This window comes from Ranitomeya imitator, chromosome 3, assembly GCF_032444005.1.
Source record: "Ranitomeya imitator isolate aRanImi1 chromosome 3, aRanImi1.pri, whole genome shotgun sequence".
NCBI classification, from domain to species: Eukaryota; Metazoa; Chordata; class Amphibia; order Anura; family Dendrobatidae; genus Ranitomeya; species Ranitomeya imitator.
This window is the reverse complement of record NC_091284.1, coordinates 463,516,676-463,541,038: the sequence shown is the minus strand read 5'-3', so window position 1 is coordinate 463,541,038 and position 24,363 is coordinate 463,516,676. Positions and strand designations below refer to the sequence as shown.

General features: G+C 42.7%; 1 protein-coding gene across 1 annotated transcript in view; it reads left to right on the top strand.

Annotated features, from left to right (window-relative positions):
* LOC138671660 (uncharacterized) overlaps positions 1 to 24,363 on the top strand; it is a 967,572-nt gene that overhangs the window by 529,617 nt on the left and 413,592 nt on the right. Inside the window, exons 69-73 of the mRNA XM_069759831.1 lie at positions 17,126 to 17,341; positions 18,565 to 18,784; positions 20,995 to 21,078; positions 22,124 to 22,306; positions 24,026 to 24,185. Of these exons, the coding sequence (XP_069615932.1) occupies positions 17,126 to 17,341; positions 18,565 to 18,784; positions 20,995 to 21,078; positions 22,124 to 22,306; positions 24,026 to 24,185 (863 nt within the window). The remainder of the gene's footprint in view (positions 1 to 17,125; positions 17,342 to 18,564; positions 18,785 to 20,994; positions 21,079 to 22,123; positions 22,307 to 24,025; positions 24,186 to 24,363) is intronic.

Sequence of the window (24,363 nt, the reverse complement as noted above, 5' to 3'; positions counted from 1 at the left end):
ACAGCCTCATGAATTCGCTATTTCTGACACATGTCCAGGTGAGCATAGATATGCCTTGTATGACCGCCATCGTCCCTTAACTTTGTGTGAAATAGATTAAGTACACAGAAGAGAAAATGGAGGTTATACAAGGTAGTTCTCTACTCACCAGGTCAGGTGTACTAACTAATTAGTTTTTGTACACCTGACCTGTTGAGTATAGTTCTGCATTGTATTGCCACCATTTTCTCTTCAGTCTGCAACACTAGTCACAGACTAAGCAGAAGGAAGAGATTATGGAGATAATACAAGTATTAATTTTGTGGCCAACCTCATATCTCTATACTAAAGACACACAACGCTGCAGTCTTTTACGTGCTAACTACTGGAGCTATGATGTGGCCAAAAAATTAGGTGTGCGGCGAACGGTGTGTATTGCTGGCGGCGAAAGACACAATTAAACCACACATAATTGGGGGCAAAAAACAATATTATTTATTTTGTTTTACACAAACTTTTTAATTAACTGCGCCTGCTTGGGGTAGAGTGATGGAAACAGGGGGTATGAAGCTGTGAGGCCTGGCTAAGTGTGGACGACGCAGGGGTGGCAGAAGAAGGGGCAATGAAACTAATGGGATCTGGTAGTTTGGGGATAGGGCTTGACACATGAGAGGCCTGAGATGCACTAGAAGGGTGAGACAAACCTGACATTACAGACACACTGGGAGGTGAGGGGGGAGGAATACTGATTGTACGCTGTTTTTTATTTTTTCTCCCTTTCTGGGATCGCCGGGTTCTGGGAAGCCTCGGTGGGCTCATATGTAGTGGCATGGTCGTGGTTGGTGACGGTAGTGGCTCGTAGAGCGTGCAGCCATGCCAGAGTCCATAGTGCTCGTTGAGCGTGTAGCCATGCCAGAGTCCATAGTGGTCGTAGAGCGCGCAGCCATGCCAGAGTCCATAGTGCTTGTAGAGCATGCAGCCATGCCAGAGTCCATAGTGCTCGTAGAGCGTGCAGCCATGCCAGAGTCCATAGTGCTCGTAGAGCGGAAGGCCATACCTGGGTCCTGCTGCCTCGTGGTGGTGGTGGTGGAGCAGAAGGCCATGCCAGGGTCCGGCTGCTGCATCTTTGTGGTGGTACGGAAGACCATGCCAGGGTCCTGCTGCTGCATCATGGTGTCAGTGGAGGGAGGTCCAAGCAGGAGTAGCGGTTGTCATGGTGGTTGCAGTGGGCTGTCCTACAGCCCTTGGCATGGTGGTGGTGCTGTATTGGTGTCCGGCAGTGCTAGAAATAGAGGTGGCCGTGCAGTGGTATGCAGCAGAGATCGGCATTGAGGTGAATCATTACAGCAAAGGCACAGGTGGATATGCCGCAACTGTCTGCTGAAAATACCGACTCAGCTGCATATCCTGCACGTAAGCAGCATTATAGGCATGCATGACACTAAGCTGTAGATCAGGAGTAAGGTGTGCCAACATGCCCTGCTCAATTTGGTTAAAAAAATGATGTGCTGGCCTCTGGAGGTCGGCTTTTACTTTGTCAAGGCTTTTGGTGACCTTCTGGATACGTGTATTCATGTAGCTAATTGCAATATCCATTCGGTCACCCAAAGCCTTGAGTCCATCGTGAAAAACCAAGCTCAATTGCAAAAACTCGGGCATGAGGGACCTGTCCGATGCCCTGTGCCGCTGCCGGGAGGAGCCCCCCCAAAAAGGGGCAGAGGACAGGGAAAGGGGAAGACCTGATGGACCAGCTTCCTGGTCTCCAGTTAGTGTGGCAGGCCCACTTGCTGCAGCGCTGCAGGATGCCTGGGACGGATCCGTGGCTGTCTGATGAAGGACCGCTCCAGAACCTGTGCCAACAGTGCTGCTCCATGTGCTGTGAAAAAAGGAAAAAAAAATGAATACCAAAAATTTACCAAACACAAACTTCTGTTGAATAGAACCATACAGATTATGGCAATACAACACAACCAAATGCACAGGAGAAATACTTACGTTCTCTGGGCAAGGACCGGTCTTAAAAATGCCAGAATGTTATGGTATTTATACTTTCGGATCCTTGCTCCTGAACCACTGGGAACACGGCTCTGTTGATGCAGGTCCTTGTTGGAGCGGTCCTTTATCGAACGCCAACGTGTTTTGACTTTGAGCACTGCTGAAAAAACAAAAAATCATGGTTAGACAATGTCCTTTTGGCCATGCTCACACAACTGTGTGTGATGAGAGAAACTCCTGAGAGTTTCTCTCATCACACACAGTTGTGTGAGCACGGCCAAGGTCTCTGGTGCGTCACACTGCATTGCAATACTTACAAAATGGAGTTCGGACCCGAGTCGGGGCATTGTCCCAGCCATCCCACATCGCTTTGGCCACCTCATTCCATAGGCATCGGATTGTCACGTCTGAGTGCTGTGGAACCAGGGTGTCCCACAACGGGACTCACTCCTGGACCAGGGAGATGAGGAGGTAATTTTCTATGAGGTCTTCATCCCGTTCTGGAACCTAAAAATTAAATAAAGACATTAATGTTGGATACATTAATATAAGGAAAAGAAAGAAAACAGAGGCTGAGAAATGGTATGAATAAGGAAAGTCAAGATACAAAAGGAATCCAGAAGAAAAATGTAAAGAAATAGGAATGTAAAGAAAGGAAGATTCAAGAATACTAAAGTGAGGATACAGTAAACAATCAGCCTTGTGTACTTACACGCTGCCGCCTTGACACTCAACCGTGACCCCGCTGCTCCTGCCCAGCCTCTGCCGCAGTAGAGGTGCTCTAAAAAAATGAAAAAAAAATTGTCATATGTGTAGATGTGACCGTGAATACTTACCAATCTGTGGAGGTGAGTACTCACTTCACTGACATGTTCGGCTTCAGAAGGCCCAGGACGTTGCTCCTTATCAGAAGAAGAAGACATTCTGATGCATGCAGAAAGAAAGAAATGGAAGAAATTAGGACATGTAGAGACAGAAAATAGAAAATAAAGGCATTGGCTAGGATATACTCATATTGTTCATAGGCTTGTTTCCTCCAAGGTGCTTTGGTATGTCTGCTCTGCTTCTCTGTCTGCTGCGTAGTGACCTGCAACTGTCCATTCCCTCCCTTTATCACCTAATATGTGGGGAGTGGCTAATCAGTGTCAAGACATGTTTTTCTCAGGTGCAACGCATGTGTTCACGAACGCAAGCAAACGCATGTGCTTGCAGCCGCATGCGTTCACATAGAGAGCAATGTGTTTTGCATACGTTTCTAGGCGGCAAATTGACACCTCTAAAATTACTACATGTAGCGTTTACCGAGCCAAACCGCAGACGACGAAATGACGCATGCATCATCAAACGCGGCAAAATGCAATCAAACGCAGACACTTGCGTTCCTAATGTCAAATATAGGAAAACATAACGCATGCGGATTATTGCGGATGAAACGCTGCGGAAACAACCGCAATTGTAAAACCGGCCTTAATGAATTATTTAATTAGCATGATAATTTGGCAAACTGCTCTTTTGAATTCCGACTTTAACATGACAGGGCAACACGCGCAAATTGAAAAGAGGTTAAAACAATTTGGAGATACTAAAGATACAGAATAATCAACAAAATCCAGTCTGTACATAGAGATGTAGCATGTCTTAACATAACACACAATGCATTAACTTACACCTACGTGCAGAAAGATAATAATAAGTAAAATATTACTTGACAACTATAACATCAAAAGCCATTGAAGATGTCAAGTTATGTGTCAAATTACACTTTTCTGTATCGGGAGAACTTGTTGCATGGAGTGGTTAATAGCCACTTCATTTTCTATTCAGATCTTCAGGAATTAATGACAAATAAGTGTTTTAAGATGGAATCTCTTATGCTCTTAACTGCATTGTTTAAAAACAATGGTCTTACATATTTGGAATATGGTCACCAAGTTTGTCACTTCAACCCTTTCTTATGTATTCATATTCCTCTAAGAATCACATAAATGCATGGTAAGATGTATGCCTTGGGGTGTACATATTTGAAATTGAGTGATGGTTGAGGATTAGTATGCTCAAAACAAAGAATTCACTCTAATCTATGTTGACACTTGTTTTATACTATTGATATTTTTCATCCAAAAATGGTGATGCTGATTTCTTCAAGCATCTTCAGGCAGTGATCCTGAAAACTGACATACAGTGAAACCTTTTTAGATGACCACCCAAACTTTCAATGAAAATTTCTCTGTTAGGTTGGTGGTCTTCAAAGAATGTAGCCAGTGTTTATAATATTGGATGGACGTGAAAGTTTTTAACAGGAATCTTTGGGTAGGGGAATGTGCACACTTTAAGTATTTGCAGCAGACATTTCCACACAAAAACATGTCTCTTGGAGGAAAAACAGCTGCATAAAATGCTTGTGTTTTTGTGTGCGTTTTTGACGCTTTTCTTTTTCTATTCATGTGAATGGGTGAAAAACGCAGCAAAAATGCTGAAATAATTGATATGCTGCACATATGAAACTGCTTCAAAAATAATATTAAGACCAACTAGCTTCCTAAAGCCATTGAAGAGAGCAAAATAATGGAGTCACACCTACATACACAGTAGTCAAAAAAAATGGCTACTGCAAAATACAGAACTTTATTAATATATAAAACAATTTATCAAAAACAAAATTTCAAACAGAGTAGCTCAATGAATGACTAAAAAGATCACACCGGGGCCTACAAAAAGTATGTGTGATCAAAAGATGCCATGCATAGGGAATATGTATAAGTATATTTATAAGATATGTGGATCGCCCCCAGACACAGGGCCACAAGTCACTCGGTACCGGTCCTTTCTGCTCGGTTATGCGGTTGTCACGGTGGCTGGACCCGGTTGTGACCCTGCTAAGGGGCATCCAATGAAGGTGGTAGTACAGTCTGTCAGGGGTTCGTGACGCCACCTGTGGTGTTTGGTCAGGGTGACCTACGCTGCTGTGGGGTCCGCTGGGGTGATGGAATGACAGCTGGATGGTATAACTTCCCACAGGTGAAGTATATCCCCAGGGCTTCCCAGTGTGGTGGGTGGTGATGGTGTGAGGCGCAGGCAATAACGAGAACACAAGGTTGTAGTCTCTTTACCTTTTTACTGAAGGCTTCAATATACTCAGTCCAGAGCACGTTCAACCGGGCTATCAGAGACCAGCCGGTCCGATGGGCACATACAGAGTTTCCCTCGCAGATTGAAATCGTTGCCTACCAATAGCGCCTGTTTGTTGTAGTCCTACCCTGCTGAGCATTCGGAATAGTCCTCACAACTGCTGTTCTCCTTCGTTCGTTCTCTACAGCTTTCTCTCTCTCTCGTTCTTTGGTTCCAGATGTTGCTAGTTTCTAACGTCCCCCAGATATGTTATGGCTAGGACGCCACCCGTATGACGGGAAGGCTTGGAGGTCTTCCGGGACCCTAGAGACGCCCTTCTCCCAATGTTGCCCCCTATGTCTTCATAGGTGTAGAAGGTAGACAGCCAACCTATGATTAACTGTCCAGCGGAATTTGAAGTAAGGCCTGAACTCAGTTACTCCTACGGTGATCCGGCCACCGACTACGCGCCTCAGTAAGATGTTGCCTTCCTCTCTCAGCACGACTCTTACTGGCTCTCCTTTGTGCTGATCTCGTTTACACTGTTCCACAATATTCTTCCCTTCTTGTCCCTCTCTTAGGATACTGCCACAAGGTGTGCAGGTGCGGTTCCGTTACGTTCTGTTCGCTAGGCACCTCCCAGGTTCCCACGCCTGACAGGGACCCCCCTGTGTCTTCTCCCTGCAACACCCCCTGCCACGGGATGTTGCCTGGTTCCAACCCAGTCAGCTTCTGACTTACTTCCTCCCCAGCCCCTAGTTTTACCAGTGTGAGGAGTGGCCCAATAAATAAAGCCTTTTTCTCCCCCTAGTGGCCGGAGTGTGAAGTGTAATGTGTTCTCGTGATACCTGGTCAGGAGAACTCCTTAGTGCCATCAGACGTACCGCTGCTCCCCTTAGTGGCAGAGCGCTATACTGCAAGGACCAGGTCTCTGGGGCGCTGCATATGTTTATTCACATAATTATTGAATATGCATGCAGACTTACATGGTATAAATAGAGAGTTCTGCCAGTGTGTAGCTCAGTGCCCCAACGTGAGTTTCACCAAGTTTTGTTAGGAGGTGTGTAAAAACCTGGCAAAGTAAGCAAAAACACAATCCGGGTGAAACAGTGCTTTGTTATCTTGTTAAAGGCCACAGTCAATCTCTGACAGCATCACTCTGTGATGGAAATCCAAGTCGCTGATTGGTCGTGGCAAAACGCCCACGACCATTGCCACGACCAATCAGCGACGGGCACAGTCCGGCGGCAACATGGCCGCTCCTTCCTCCCCGCAGTCAGTGCCCGCTCCATACTCCCCTCCAGTCAGCGCTCACACAGGGTTAATGGCAGCGCTAACGGGCCGCGGTGTAACGCACTCTGTTTATGCTGCTATTAACCCGGAGTGACCAACTTTTTACTATTCATGCTGCCTATGCAGCATCAATAGTAAAAAGATCTAATGCTAAAAATAATAAAAAAAATAAAAAATCATTATATACTCACCGTCCGTCGGCCCCTCGGATCCACAACAGGCCTTTCCCGCTCCTCATGACGCTTCGGTGACAGCTCATGCATTGCGATCTCGCGAGATGATGACGTAGCGGTCTCGTGAGACCGCTACGTCATCATCTCGCGAGACCACAATGCACTCTTGAGACCGGAGCACGTGAGGAGCGTTGGTAAATGCTTCTTGGATCCGGGGGCCAACGGAAGGTGAGTATATAACTATTTTTTATTTTAATTCTTTTTTTTTTTAACAGGGATATGATGCCCACGTTGCTATATACTACGTGGGCTGTGCAATATACTACGTGGGCTGTGCAATATACTACGTGGGCTGTGCAATATACTACGTGGGCTGTGCAATATACTACGTGGGCTGGGCAATATACTATGCGGGCTGGGCAATATACTACACGGGCTGGGCAATATACTACGCAGGCTGTGCAATATAATACACGCGCTGAGCAATATACTACGCGGGCTGTCCAATATACTACACGGGCTGTGCAAAACACTATGCGGGCTGTGCAATATACTATGCGGGCTGTGCAATACACTACGCGGGCTGTGCAATATACTACGCGGGCTGTGCAATATACTACGCGGGCTGTGCAATATACTACGCGGGCTGTGCAATATACAACGCGGGCTGTGCAATATACTACGCGGGCTGTGCAATATACTACGCGGGCTGTGCAATATACTACGCGGGCTGTGCAATATACTGTGTGGGCTCTGCAATATACTGCGTGGGCTGTCCAATATACTGCGTGGGCTGTGCAATATACTGCGTGGGCTGTGCAATATACTGCGTGGGCTGTGCAATATACTGCGTGGGCTGTGCAGCATCAATAGTAAAAAGATCTAATGTTAAAAATAATAAAAAAAATAAAAAATCATTATATAGTCACTGTCCGTCGGCTCCTCAGATCCACAACAGGCCTTTCCCGCTCCTCATGACGCTCCGGTGACTGCTTGAGAAAGGCTCATTTGGAGCCGAAACGTCATGGTAATGACATGTGGGTCTGATTAAACTCTGCACAGTTGACCAAGATATAATGGAGTGCTGCCTGTTTTTTGCTTGAATATATATATATATATATATATATATATATATATATATATATATATATATGTGCAGTGCTCAAAGAAATGTAGGAACTAAACTAAAATACCACATCATAGATATCCCTGAATGAAATATTTCAGTTGCAAATCTTTATTCATTACATAGTGGAATGTGTTAAGAACAATAAAACATAAAAATGACCAATGTAAATCAAAATTATTTTCCCATGGAGGTCTGAATTTGTAATGATACTCAAAATCAAAGTGGAAAATCAAATTACATGCTGATCCAACTTCAGTGGAAATGCCTCTAGACAAGGAAATTATGTTCAATTGTGTGTGTGTTGCCTCCATGTGCCTGTATGACCTCCGTACAATGCTTAGGCATGCTTCTGATGAGGCGGCGGATGGTCTCCTGAGGGATCTCCTCCCAGACCTGGACTAAAACATCCACCAACTCCTGGACAGTCTGTGGTGCAACGTGACGTTGGAGGATGGTGTGAGACATGATGTCCCAGATGTGTTCAATCGGATCCAGTCCATAGCTTGAATGCCTTCATCTTGCAGGAACTGCTGACACACTCCAGCCACATGAGGTCTGGAATTGTCCTGTATTAGGAGGAACCCAGGGCCCACCCCACCAGCATATGGTCTCACAAGGGGTCTGAGGATCTTATCTCGGTACCTAATGGCAGTCAGGCTACCTCTGGTGAACACATGGAGGGCTGAGCGGCCCTCCAAAGAAATACCACCCTACACCATTACTGACCCACTGCCAAACCGGTCATGCTGAAGGATGTTGCAGGCAGCAGATCGCTCTCCACGGCGTCTCCAGACTCTGTCACGTCTGTCGCATGTGCTCAGTGTGAACCTGATTTCATCTGTGAAGAGCATAAGGCGCCAGTGGCGAATTTGCCAATCCTGTTCTGTGGCAAATGCCAATCATCCTGCATGGTGTTGGGCTGTGAGCACAACCCTCATGTGTGGACGTCGGGCACTCAGTCCATCCTCGGTTTCTAACCGTTTGTGCAGATACATGAACATTTGTAGCCTGCTGGGCTCTGGCAGTACTCCTCCTGTTCCTCCTTGCACAAAGGCTGAGGTAGGGGTTCTGCTGCTGGGTTGTAGCCCCCCTACGGCTCCCTCCATGTCTCCTGGTGTACTGGCCTTTTTCCTGGTAGTGCCTCCAACCTTTGGACACTACACTGACAGACACAACAAACCTTCTTGCCACAGCTCGCATTGATGTCCCATCCTGCATGAGCTGCACTACCCGAGCCACTTGTGTGGGTTGTAGAGTCCGTCTCATGCTACCACGAGTGTCAAAGCACAACCAACATTCAAAAATGACCAAAACATCAGCCAGAAAGCGTTGGTACTGAGATGTGGTCTGTGGTCCCCACCTGCAGAACCACTCCTTTATTGAGTGTGTCTTGATAATTGCCAATAATTTCCATCTGCTGTCCATTCCATTTGCACAACAGCATGTGAAATTGATTGTCAAACAGTGTTGATTCCTAAGTGGACAGTTTGATCTCACAGAAGTTTGATGTACTTATATATATAATAGAAAATGAGAAAGGCTCAGTTGTAGCCAAAACGTTGCATGGAGATGTGGGCTCAATAAACACCTGCATATTGTCTTTAAGAACATAGAGTGCTGCCTGCTTTTGTGATATATATATATATATATATATATATATATATATATATATATATACGTATACATATATATATAGTATATATACATATATATATGGATATATATACTGTATATAGATATATATATATATATATATATATATATATAAAATACAATTATGTGGTATTGCTGCATTCAGAAAATATAAAAACAATTAATAACCCGATCGGTAAACACCATAAGTAGAAAAAAAATCAAGAATGAAGAACGACGAAATTGTATTTTTTTGGACACCGCACTTCAGCAAAACATGATGTAACAAGCGATCCAAAAGTCATATCTATCCCAAAATGGTACTAATAAAAATAGGATCTCTTCCTGCAAAAATAAGCCATTTCACAGCTCCATTGGGGGAAAAATAAAAATGTTATGGATCTCGGAAAATGGCAACACAACCCCCAAATTTGTTTTTTGCAAACTTCTGATTTCCCTACTAAAATAAAAAAAAAAAAACTGCACGTGTTGGTTATTGCTGTAATCGTATTGATGAGAAGAATCATATTGCATGGTCATTTTTACCACAAAATGTATACCCTAAAACCAATTCTCAGAAAAGTTTTTTTTTTTCACAATTTCACTGCACAATTTTCTGGTTTTCAACTACACTCTGAGGTAAAACATATGGTGTCATTCAAAAGAACAACTCGCCCTGCAAAAAACAAACCCTCATATGTTTATGCCAGTGGTGGGGAACGTCCGGCCCGCAATATCATCTGCTGCGCCCGTAGCCACTTTGTAATTTATTGGCCGCGGACCCTTTAACTCTGCAGAGCTGTGCATGGACAGCTACTATGTGGCCCATCACCGTCCCCATCACTCTTCAACTTATCGGCATCATAGACGCCGATACAGTTGAAAGCAGTGATGGAAGAGAGCGTGTCACACACTCCCTCTCCCATCACTGCCCCTCTGCTTGTGACTCAGCGGGTGTGCGATGATGTGACCTCATCATGCGGCATGCTGCTGTACCAGCAGTGGAGCTGATGAGACTTGAGCAGTGCCTGGAGCAGTGTGGGGAGCAAAGAGGAGGGGTGAGTATTGTGTGTGTGTATGAAATATTGTGTGTATGCGTATGTCTGAGTGCAGGGGCTTCACAATACTGTGCGTGTGTGCCTGCACTCTAATGTGTATTGGGAGAGTGGCGCCTGCACTATACTGTGTGTGGGGGGAACTGCACTATACTGTGTGTGTGGTGGAGCTCCACTATACTGTGTGTGTGTGTGGAATTGCACTATATTGTGTGTGGGGTGAGCTGCACTATACTGTGTGTGGGGGGAGATACACTATACTGTGTGTGGGGGAGCTGCAATTTATTTAAATCTTTGAATCAATATAGTTTGTTAATTTTTAAGTTAATATTTTTATACGTCCACTGAACGCTGTTATAAAATTCCAAATGGCCCTTGGCAGAAAAAAGGTTCCCCAACCCTGGTCTATGTGGATGGAAAAATAAAAGAATTATGGCTCTAGGAAGAAAGGGATTAAAAAACAGAAACGCAAAAATAGAGATTGACTGTGGCGTTAAAGGATTAAAGGGAACCTGTTACCTCATTAAACGCTATTTACCTGGGGTTAAACTGAAGATAATTACCGTAGCTTTCCAATGCTGCCCAGCCGATTTTGCTAAATGTGGGCTACTGGGAGAAAATGCACTAATTTCCATCTGGAAGCTGCTGGTTTTCAACCATAGGGGCATGCACAGAGTGGCTACAGTCTCCACTTACACATTTGTGCAGAGCGAGCTGTCAATCAAAATCTCAGAACCTGCTTACAGCTGCCACACACGTGAGTGGGGCTGTGAACAATGACTGTGCATGTTCCCCATGACTGAAAGCCGGTGGCTTTCAGAAGGAAATAAGTTCGTTTTCTCCCGGTAGCTGCTCTCTTAGTAAGGCGGCCTGAAAGCATTGTAATTAAATTTATCTGTACATTAACCTTATAACTGCAGATAAGTAGCATTTTTCAAAGGTGACAGATTCCCTTTCAGGTTTTATATCTCAACTTTCCTGTATTTTATTGAAATCCTATTGTTGTATTTTTAGTGAGCCCAACCTAACAATACATTTATATCCAATTGTTATTGTGAGGCCACTAAAAGCCCAGCTCTTTCTATCCTTAAATATTTTACAGACATTAACTTTAAATTGTTTGTAAATCTCACTTTATGATATCTATTAGAAAGTCATCAGGTTCAAAGAACTAATATGTATTATCCAAGAAGAAACACATTCCTGAATCTATTGCGGTTCCTTCATGTGTTCAAAGAAACCAATTTAAACAAATTTTTTCCAAGGCCAAATGTCAATCATAAGAAGAAATATGTGCGAAATTTTAATTGCAAGATGTTCAGTGCAAATTTAATGAGTTAAATAAGAGAGTGGAGAATTCCGGCATGCTCAGCTCATGCATAATGTTGACTTAAATTGGTTCTCTAGAGGTGGCGAGAATTGCATTTGTACAATTTACACACTGATAGAGCAAATGTACTGGGCCCTGTAGGTTACGGTTATAAATCAGAATCATTTAACTTCCTTTGAGTGATTGCTGGAGAGTAGAATGGTTTGGAAATATGGCTTGATATATAAGTGATAATTCTGTCTAGATTATTGAAATGCTGCCCAATATTCATAAATCAGTGATCATTAATCCCCTAAATAGTTCCCGTCAGCCACCTAAATAAATTTCCTGCCAGTTAATTGAAATTGAAAGAGACTTGTGCTTATTTACTCAAAATTATACCAAAATAAATTTTGGGTGTCATATGGATGTAAACATGAATGATCTGTAAAATCATTTGCTTAATGTCCTTGACAGTTGACAAATATATTGGCTAGGAATGGCATCCGGCATTCTCCCTTCAGCAGTAGCACTTGGTAATACTGCTTACCCTAAAGATATTTATTTCTGCCTGGATGTCTTGTAATTTAATCAACACAATGGCCATTTACCACCCTCACTGCCACACATTACATACCATTGTATTTCTAACAAATGTCAAGTAGAATTGTTGCCCAGATAAACAAGGCTATAAAGATATAATTATTGCATATGGATTTCCTTGGTGCAATTGATGAAAAGCTGTTAAAACAGTCACTAAGTAACCGGTATTTCATTGCACTCCATTTGACAAAGTTTTACTATGTCGACCCATGTGTCATCTCACTTTAAGCATGTGAGAAAATCAACACCAATATTAGGTCACATAAATATATGGCTGAGTTTGTCAATGTAGCAGAATGAAGTTTTCCATGTGCCTGAAGGCCACCTTCCTCAATCTCCTGAATTGTAATGAATAATTGAAGAAATAATGAGGAGATCAAGGGGCAACCCCCTTTCATTTGTTCCCTAGAGTGTTAAAGAACTGAAAGAACAAGTGATGAGGATGAACTATTATTATTATTATTATTATTTATTATTATAGCACCATTTATTCCATGGCGCTTTACATGTGAGGAGGGGTATACATAATAAAAACAGGTACAATAATCTTGAACAATACAAGTCACAACTGGTACAGGAGGAGAGAGGACCCTGCCCGCGAGGGCTCGCAATCTACAAGGGATGGGTGAGGATAAACTACTTTTATTTTCTTTATTTAATACTCATATTACTCATAAACAGCATCACGCTGCCTCGGGGTAACTCTCGACTCTGTCCTTCAAACCACACGTCCAAACTCTTGCCACCTCCTGTTGCCTCCAACTCAAAAATATTGCCAGAATCCATCCTTCCTCGGCCCACAATCTACTAAGACTCTTGTGCATGCCCTCATCATCCCCCGCCTCAATTACTGCAACACCCTCCTCTGTGGCCTCCCCGCTAACTCTATTGCACTGCTCCAGTCTGTCCTTAACTCTGCTGCGTGGCTAATCCACCTCTCTCCTCGCTACTCCCCTGTTTTTCCCCTCTGCAAATCCCTCTACTGGCTCCCAATTCCCCAACTAATCCAGTTCAAACGACTAACACTGATCTACAAAGCCATCCACAACCTGTCCCCACCCTATATCTCTGAACTAATCTCCCCCTATCTTACCTCACATAATCTTTGACCCTCCCAAGACCTCCTACTCTCCTCCACACTTATTCGTTCCTCACACAACCGCCTCCAAGACTTCTCCTGCATATCCCCCATCCTCTGGAATTCCACGCCTCAACACGTCCGATTATCCACCACCCTCTGATCCTTCAGATGGAACCTGAAAACTACATGTTATGATGCGGTGGTTTAGGAGCAACATGGAACGAGCTCTGAAGGAAGTGGTAACTGTACTGACCGCAGTCCCTAAGCTCAACACAACACTAGAAGTAGCCGTGGGATGCTCCTAGCTCTCCCTAGGCACCTCATCACCGCCTAAGAGCTAACTACCCCTAAAGATAGAAGCAGGAAAACTATCTTGCCTCAGAGAAAATCCCCAAAGGATAGATGTTAGGGGTCGAGTTCCCGCTTCTGCACAGGGGGAATCTCGGGCCACCTCCGCTGCGGTCTCCCATTCTTGTCCAGCCGCAGTGGAGTCTGCTCAGCAAGGACGTCGGTCCCAGCGTCTTGCTCATTCTCACTCTGTTCTGAGAGTTACTGCTGCTTCTCCAGTCTCTGCTATTAAAGTCTGTGCTGGTCAGCAGCGAGCGGACTTCTCTGGGACTAAGTCCTTGTCTGCACGTACTGAGCATGCCCAGCGTAAGGTCTCCCGTTGGAGATCGAGGGTCATGTGCTCAGGCTCTGCAGCACATTCCATTGGTCCTCTTGGCAGGTCCTAGAAGGGCAAAAGTGCTGTGGCCACTTCCTGTGCTGCTGCTATATAAACTGCGCATGACCGCACGGCCATGCACTAGTATTGTCAAACAATTGCTAATGTGTGTATGTTGTGAGTGCAAGTCGTCCTTGGATACCCCTACCCTATAGTATGACTGTTCGCGGAAGGTGTATGGCTGCTACCTAGCGCCCGACTTATCCTACAGCACTAGTCACACATTATAGCGTCCAGTTGCTGTGACTGCCAGTACGGCGCCGTGCACTTCCTCTGTGCTTTCCTTACCCAAGCCTGGGTGGTTAGTGGCGTTCGTCAGTGCGGCACTGCATGCTCTTCTGTTTCATTTCACACCCAGTTGCGGTGTTGCGCCAGCAAGGGTCTAATCGGACTTCAATCCCAGTTGGGGTTGAGTTCGCTGACTACTTGCTCGCGCTTTAGGTGCGGTACCGCGGTCCTGTGCCTTAACAGGATTGCTTCTTTCACGCTGGGTGAGGTTAACCCACGCGTGTATACTCTAGTGTACCGCCATATAGTCTGCTAATTGCTAGCAGCAGGTTTTCACCTGCACGGTGGACCCCGGACTGCAAACGCATCTATACCATCTGTCTTGGTGCGTTCCGCCAGTCCTAACAATAGATTAGCCCCCCACAAATAATGACTGTGAGTGGAGAGGGAAAAGACATACACAGAATGAAACCAGGATGAGCACAGGAGGCCAGTCTAGCTTGATAGATAGGACAGGATGGAATACTGTGCGGTCAGTATAAAACACTACAAAAATCCACGCAGAGTTTACTAAAAATCTCCACACCTGACTAAAGGTGTGGAGGGTAAATCTGCTTCCTAGAGCTTCCAGCAAGACAGAAGTAATTCATACTGATAACGCTGGACAAACATAGAAAGCACAGAACGGATAAGTCCACAATCTGTGAACAGAAAAGAGCAAGCAAAAACTTAGCTTTGCTGAACTGGTCTGGATAACAGGGAAATCCAAAGAGATGTGAATCCAACCAGAGACCATTTACAAGTGGCACTGACTGAAGGACATAGCCAGGCATAAATAGCCGAGCAGAAAAGACGATCAGTGGAAGCAGCTGCAGACAGCTAACTCCAAGGAGCAGCCATACCACTTGAAACTGGGACCCGCACCTGTCTCTGCCACTATAATGTGGCCCTGACTTTCCCTTATCTCAGGGATACCTATGATGGTTAGGAGGCCTGAGCCGCCAGCGTATCCCTGTCTCCTGTGCAGGCCCTATCAGTGGTCCCCTCTCCCCCCCCCAGGGTGGAGGACTGCACCAGTGTATAAATACAACAATAAACAGGGAATACAGACAAGGTAACTAAACGTCTCAAACTCACCAAATGCTCACACAACCACAGACTTAACACAGAGAAGGGAAGAGAAGGAAAAAACTAGGAAGGAAAACAGGTTTAACATGCAACCAAAACAGCAGACACCAATCTCTGTAAATAAACCTCCAAGCTCCAAATACTATGCTCCTTCAACCTCCAAGCCAGGCAGCAGAACTGATCACTGACAATATGTGTATTCAAGGCTGGGTCTATATAGAGGAGGAGATTACAGAATCCACTTCAGCTGAGAGACCCAGCTCACAGAAACTCAGCAACAAGGTTAACTCCTGCACTGCTGGCACAAAGCAGCCAGGTCAGAATACAGGAGAAGAGCTTCTGTTCACTGTGTGTGAACGAGACCCAGAGCGCTTCGGTTCTCTGGAACCTCTCTGTCGCAGTAGCCCCGTGACAGTCCTCTTCCCTCTTTACCAGTATGTCCCTGTAAATTTGTTTACTGTAAACGATATCTATAACCCTGTGCGTAACCCCTTTTCTCATGTACATTAATGGTGCTATATAAATAAATAATAATAATAAATAATATTTGGATTAGATTTGATAGCTAGTGCTTGTTGGCAATATGATTGGTAATTAGGATGTTAGTGGAATGAAGAATTTTGGAAATATGTATTATTGATGCTACATCTGGAACGTCCTGTCTGGATTTTTGTTAATAAAAGACTACTGCAGTTGAATTGTCTGAGTAGTGTCAACAACACTCACATAATATCAACTATTGGTGTCTACTGGAGATGTGAGAATTGATTGAGTACTCAAGTCAATCCGTCAGGTTAGTAATCTGTGACTGCTAAACAGGAGACCTGCGAATCTTCTTACTTCCCACTATCCTTTTGATTTGCTCGGCTGATATGACATCATGTGTGCATCATGACGAAAACAGACAGGAATTCTAGGAGGTAAGGAGAGTTGTAGGCCTCCTGTCCAGCGGTCACAGATTACTGACCTATCCGATCTTTAGTGCCCACACCACTGCCACAGTACCCCATATTGCTAATCAAAGTACAGTGCCATGCAAGGTATGGTGTCATAACTTTCCCTTTCCTAATTCCCACTTTGCTCTCCCTCAACAACTAAAAGGCAAATGTGAGTAGCCAATTATGTTACTTCTTCTCCTGGCGAAACTATATCCAGAATTCGACCAAGGAAGGGCTTTTATCCTGACCACTTCTGCCAAAACAGCTACACTGTGTAGTGTTGAAATCATTGAGAGTAGGTCAAAGAAGAGCAAGTTCTGCAAATGACTGTTTAATCTTTATTTTCAAGTGTTTTTTTACAGGGTGGTCCAGAAGTAGGTGGACAGAATTTGTAATAGGGTTATGGGGGGAGATTTATCAAACATGGTGTAAAGTGAAACTGACTCAGTTGCCCTTAGCAACCAATCAGATCCCACCTTTCATTTTCCAAAGAGTCTGTGAAGAATGAAAAGTAGAATCTGATTGGTTGCTAAGGGCAACTGAGTCAGTTTCACTTTACACCATGTCTGATTAATCTCCCCCTTCATAACCCTATTACACATTCTGTCCACTTACTTTTGGACCACCCTGTATGTTACCGCTATTTCCACAATTCCAGAAATTGCCTGTCACCAACACAGCCCCCATGTATTACATTTAGCAATAGTTATAAATTGCTGTTGACCAATCCCAATATGCCATATTTTGTAGGTAAAACCCTTGCAAAATAAGGTGTCAGAAATGACTACTGCTTTAGAAGAAGCAGAACAGAAAATGACAACTTTACAGCAGAGAAAGAACGCTCTACTAATAAGATTGACTGACCTAGTGAAAGGCTTTGAGGAAGCAACCATGCATAAAAACAAGCAACAGCAACAGACAATTGAAATAGCCCAGAGGTTGGATCAATCAACAAAAATAGTGCAGGTAAGTTTCATCATGGCAGAAATATTCGTTCTTCAACTGGAGACATTAATTACCTAAAAATTATTCGTTTCTAGGGAATCATTGCCTGACAAACACAATTAAAATAAATGTATTATTGAATCAGCCTGCTCTTAATATGTGATTTATCTCACAATTTGTCACGTTTCTAACAGATTTAAAGAGGGAAAGTGATTTGGCTGCAGTTACAACACATATGCTATCAATGCAGTCTTTAAAGAGGATCTTTCCCCAAATGTGACATGTTGGGTTGAACACACACGATATAATAGTGTCTGCGGAGTGGAATAGAACATTATTTGTATTTTTTTTTTTAATTTTGCCTCTCCATTGCGGAGATATTAGCAATCAAGTTGTTGGCACCTAATGAGTTAACTATGGTTAAGACTAAGGGGGTGTTTTCACTGGGGGCTGGGGATGCTTACTTCTCCTGTATGAGTTGTTATCTGATAACACCCACTAGGATGTAAATAAAGTTAACTCATTATGTGCCAGTTCTTTGATTGCTAATATCTCTGCAATGGAAAGACGAAATAAAAAACAAACGAAAAAAACATTTTATTCCGTTTTTCAGCCACTAGTATGTTGTGTGTCCAGCTCAACATGAAAAATTTGGTGAAAGGTCCACTTTAAATTTGAGTATATATAAGATGTCTTCATGTAGTTTTACTAGTGGAAGCATCTGAATGGAGTAAAGCCCCTCAATATCCTGATTGAAAAGGTCAGAGAGCACATGATAGCATAGTAGGGCCTCCCTCTTGGCTTTTTAGCCCACAGGGATTACCTGATGGGCCGAAAAGCACCTATTTTTCAACTGTATAAATAAATCAACATGCAGAAATACAGGCATAGGGCTTATATTTTTGAAACATTAACTTCAGCATCAATAGACATCAAAAAAGCAGTATGAATATTTATTATATAAAATAGCCAAAAAAAAGTTAGAACACCGATTTCTACGAAGGCACATTCCGAACACGCATCCATAAGCTGCATAAAAACGGATGATGTTGTTTTTGGTTTACTCCACACAGATCTGCAAGCTGGCGATCAGTGATGCTCTAAGGCTAAGAAAATAACAATATAGAAGCAGCCTGGAAAGTTCCTGGCCCTTTAGATAACCCACCCCAAGCCCAATCCTATAAAATGACATATAACTTGACAACTCCATTTAACTGTCTATAATATCTTTAATCTTTTTGAAGCTTCTTGACAAGGAGAACAAGAAATACTCTACTATTGTAAGCTCCCTTCCAGACAGGCTCAGTGGGATCCCTGGAAGTACAGCCATGGCAGCAGGATTAGTGTCATACCTTGGAACTTATGAGCATCAATTTCGACAGCTCATGCTAGCAGTGGAGTGGCCCATGGCTGTGAAAGAGAGAGGTTTTCCGTTAATGATAGACTCAATTGACCCACTCAAAGGTAACATAAATCTGGTTAAATATATGTGCGGGAAAATATAAGTTGTATAGTAGAATAAAATCTGAAAGCCACAGTCTCTTTTTAAGCCTAAACAGTGCTGAAAATGCATCTATTGTAGAATAGTAATCATTTTTCTAATGCCTATAATTGTATTTTTTCATTATTCTTGTAGCTTTCATAACATTTGTAGATTAGAAAATGTTTCAGCCTACGCTAAGACTCTTTAGTTCCAAAATACTAATTTATATAATATTCAATGCTAAAGCGAGGAACGTGTATTCTCAAAAAAAGTATAAAGCCTAAAATGTTATTAAAATGAGTTTTACGTATCATATGCCAGCTAAGTTATTTAATGTGTGTCGCACTAGCAGCCAGATTCACATCAGGTTCAGTATTTCAATTAACCCCTTACCGGCATCGGACGTACTATACCGTCCGATGCCGGCTCCCCTGCTTTGATGCAGGGCTCCGCGGTGAGCCCGCACCAAAGCCGGGACATGTCAGCTGTTTTGAACAGCTGACATGTGCCCGTAATAGGCGCGGGCAGAATCGCGATCTGCCCGCACCTATTAACTAGTTAAATGCCGCTGTCAAACGCTGACAGCGGCATTTAACTACCGCTTCCGGCCGGGCGGCCGGAAATGACGTCATCGCCGACCCCCGTCACATGTCCGGGGGTCGGCGATGCGTCTCCATTGTAGCCATAGAGGTCCTTGAGACCTCTATGGTTACTGATTGCCCGTCGCTGTGAGCGCCACCCTGTGGTCGGCGCTCACAGCACACGTGCAATTCTGCTACATAGCAGCGATCAGCAGATCGCTGCTATGTAGCAGAGCCGATCGTGCTGTCCCTGCTTCTAGCCTCCCATGGAGGCTATTGAAGCATGGCAAAAGTTAAAAAAAAAAGTTTAAAAAAATGTGAAAAAAATAAAAAAAACATAAAAGTTTAAATCACCCCCCTTTCGCCCCAATCAAAATAAATCAATAAAAAAAATATCAAATCTACGCATATTTGGTATCGCCGCGCTCAGAATTGCCCGATCTATCAAATAAAAAAAAGTATTAACCTGATCGCTAAACAGCGTAGCGGGAAAAAAACTCGAAACGCCAGAATTACGTTTTTTTGGTCGCCGCGACATTGCATTAAAATGCAATAACGGGCGATCAAAAGAACGTATCTGCACCGAAATGCTATCATTAAAAACGTCATCTCGGCACGCAAAAAATAAGCCCTCAACCGACCCCAGATCACGAAAAATGGAGACGCTACGAGTATCGGAAAATGGCGCAATTTTTTTTTTTTTTTTTTAGCAAAGTTTGGAATTTTTTTTCACCACTTAGATAAAAAATAACCTAGTCATGTTTGGTGTCTATGAACTCGTAATGACCTGGAGAATCATAATGGCAGGTCATTTTTAGCATTTAGTGAACCTAGCAAAAAAGCCAAACAAAAAACCAATGTGGGATTGCACTTTTTTTGCAATTTCACCGCACTTGGAATTTTTTTCCCGTTTTCTAGTACACGACATGCTAAAACCAATGATGTCTTTCAAAAGTACAACTCGTCCCGCAAAAAATAAGCCCTCACATGGCCAAATTGACGGAAAAATAAAAAAGTTATGGCTCTGGGAAGGAGGGGAGCGAAAAACGAACACGGAAAAACGAAAAATCCCCTGGTCATGAAGGGGTTAAGTTCATTTTTTAAGTTTAGAAAAAAAAAAAGGAATATTATTTTTTAGTGTAAACTAACAATGACAGAATAGTACAGGGAGTAGAGGCTCTCTGCCCCTACATTATGCTGCTTTCAGATTAAATAGCAACAACCTGCTTAAGCATGTTAGAAACAAAAAGGAAATAGTCAGGGTATGACAAGATAGACATTTGCTCAGATTCTTCACATTACAGGTTCTTTACAGTAAGATGAAAAAGTTCCTCTGGTAATGCCATTGACCAGTCATGAATATTTATCTTCACACTGGTGAAGCTTTATAATTTGATTATCTTTATAAATACTATATGAAAACCTTAGTATATGAAAGTGACAAAAAATGTGACAGTAACGAGTCTACAGGGTCACTCATGATTAACATTCCGGTAATTGACAAACAGTATAGCAACTCATGATCCAATAAACTACCAGGGATCCAGACATACCTGTGTTAAACCTTTTTCACATACCAATCTTACAGTTTAGTTGCATTTTGCTTGTAGGACGTGTAATTGAGTTCGCTGTCATATTTACATCTGATTCTTCAATGGATAACCGAAAAAGTGTTGAAGAACAAGAAAATGAAGGTACATTTATGCTCCATTATTGTAATCTTTAGAAGTTAAAGCTACTGTAGTTGCACTTTTTGTTATGATATGTACAGTGGGTACGGATTGTATTCAGACCCCTTTTTCATTTTTCACTCTTTGTTTCATTGCAGCCATTTGGTAAATTCAAAAAAAGTTCATTTTTTTTCTCGTTAATGTACACTCTGCACCCCATCTTGACAGAAAAAAAATCATAGTTTCACAAAATCAGGTTGCTTCGTAAAACCTTGTCATTTCGAAACTTTTAGCTTATGATATTTCGAGCCAAGATGAAAAGTAAAGAACGTCTCATCGGCAATTTCAATATATAAAATGTTTCTCTTTCAATTAATTGTTCATGTAGTAGAGCACCATAACAATTTTTAGCAAAAAAAGTAATGCCATCACTACTGGATAACTGCAGTGTATTGCTTATCACATAAACCATTTGGCATTAATTGTAACATCCTTTTTAGAGAGCCACATAGTCCACAGGTCTGCAGTTACTTTGCGCAGTATTTGTAGCCTAAGTTCAGACAAGTGCCATACCACCAGGGCCGGACTGGCTATCTGGCAATTCTGGCAAATGCTAGAAGGGCCTGTCTGGTCATGGGCTGCCTTGTCTGCTACGTTGTTAACAGAATCGGTGTTCTCAAGATACCCATACTGTTAAGAGTTGTGATGGAACACAAAGTTGCTGACTCCGTCACTTACTCCAGCAGGCCAAGGGTATCATTAGAAATATTAGTCTTGTAGTAAATCTTGCTTTCCTCTATCCAGGGTAATATTAGTAATATATCCCATCTGGTGCTTGGGGATGGGGACAGCATGGGCCTGTGTGATTTCAAATGCCAGGACTGAATTTCAGCCCCAGTCCGTACCTGCATACCACCACTAATTCCGAATGTCCCCACCTCCTGCCTCGTGTCTGCTCACTCAAGATCTGATATTGCCATAAGTGTATGGTAAACATATTATTTCTTTTGCTAACTTTAGACAATTTTCTTCTAATGTCGAGAGTGATTTTATTTTTGTTCCACAGGAGAACATAATATCAGTATGGAGAATGGTAACCAGCATCCAGACCAAGGAGAAATCTGCTCAGATGAATTGTCATTCCACAGGCAATATTCACCCATCGTTACAGATGAGCATTATCTGGACTTCATAAAGGCTCTACTAATGAGAATTGTGCCAGGCGATACCATTCAGAAATGGTCAACAAAAGGTAAATCATCTTAGCAATGCCACTATTCAATGACTAGTGCACATACTATGCCACAAACACTATTTCTTTATAAATAATAACTGTTTTATGGCATAATGTTTCTTAACCTAGTTATATTAAATGATGACTCTACATTTCTGACTTTTGTATATTAGAAGATATAAGGTCACACAATGCCTAAAGAGTATAGAAAATTTCTTTAAAAATTTGTAGCTACAAGTGTCAGAACTACAGAAAATATTGCAAGTACAGTATGATCTACACAAAGATTTATTCTGAAATTTCCCTGAGGTCTGAGGTCTTTGAGGACCATGATATCCCGTTCATATAACTACAATCAAAAAAATGATTAAAAAAGCCAGCTCAGTAAAAAAGAAAAATATGTGTCACAGGTTTACTGCGATAGATAGGGGCTAGTGATGAGCGAGTATACTCTTTGGTCGGGTCTCCCCGAGCATGCTCGGGTGATCGCCGAGTATTTTGGTGTGTTCGGAGATTTAGTTTTCGATTTTTTAATTTACGGCTGCTAGACAGGCAGAATACATGTGAGGAATGCCTGTTTGTTAGGGCATTCCCATATGTATTCAGGCTGTCCAGCAACTGTAAATCATGCAGCTGAGGCGACTAAACTAAATCTCCTAGCACACCAAAATACTTGGAGATCACCCGAGCATGCTCTGGGAGACCCGAGCAACAATGCTATTCGCTCATCACTAATAGGGGCCAGAAGCATGCAGCATCTGAGTTCATGTACTCCTGCACTGATTAAAAGCACTTTTTCTTCATATTAAATGGTGCAGGTTTCTGTTAGCACTGCATTGGTTAAACTGTTCATCTTAGAGTCTCTGAAGCATTCCTGCTTGTATGATCTCAGCTGTTGAGTATTGGTAATTCCCCTCTCATATTTATACTCACCACTGGCAATATGGATTGCCAGTGTTAGTCTCATACTGCCTGGTGTTGAGTGGAGGTATCAGTCATTGGTAGAGGCATTTGGAGTGTTGATCTGTGACTGTTGCTTAGTGTTTTGGCTGTGTACAAATCCTCATCCTCTTCTATTTAGTTTTCCTTCCTATTTTCTATGGTGTTTTTCTGTGTTGTCTTTCAGCGCATATTTGTATGCTTGGTATTTTCATGTATCCCTGTATGTCTTCTCTTGTTAGTCTAGCTTGTGTAAATACATAAACTATTACTCCCCATTTCCCTGGGTGGAGGAGGGCAGATAAAGGGCTGATTCAGGAGTTCAGCAAGGTACGTGGCCCAGGCATCTTTACCATCAGAAGTAATCCTGGAAGCAGGTATAGCTATAGCGCCCCTAGCGTTAGGGACAAGGAAGGAAGCCCCTAGCCATGGGTATTCCAACAACAGTTGCGACATTATGAACAATACTGGCTAGACTTCCTATTAAATAAGAAATAGTTTCACATGATTTGTTTTATTTATTTGTTTACATTATTTTTTATAGTTGTGCTTTATTGTAATTGTATTGTTATATCATTAAAAATTTATGTTTCTTGTTTTTTATTATTTTTCAGTGTCTTAACAAAAATTTTAATGTTCTGTGGTGTGAATTTTATTCAATTAGAGGTCTTCATATCATTATTGTGCTTTGCTGACCTTGTTGTTAGGCAGGTGGTGACCTTGTGACTGAGCCAAAATATGGGGAGAAAACCTGGTATTGGACATCAGCTCAATATCAAATATGATTTTCTCCTGCAGACTGGACTTCTCAGCAGATGGAGAATGCAGCTATACTTTACTTTTCTTGGCAGCGCCCGGTTGTATTGATAGATCCATGTTTCAGTGGAGAAATGTGGGTTCAGGAAATCCTAGAGACCTCCCCAGGAAAGCCATTATCTTCTATAAATCTCCAAGCTCGGTAAGATGGAGTCATTCGAGTAAAGAAAAATAAAAAATAGCAATGCATGCAATTGTTTTCAGTTTCATTATTACAGTAAAGTCCTCTAGGGAGCGGATTTCTTATTACAAAGCAGTAATGGAAAAACACTTACTGCACTGAAATTTAATTTTTTAGCTGAAGACATTATTAAAATTGT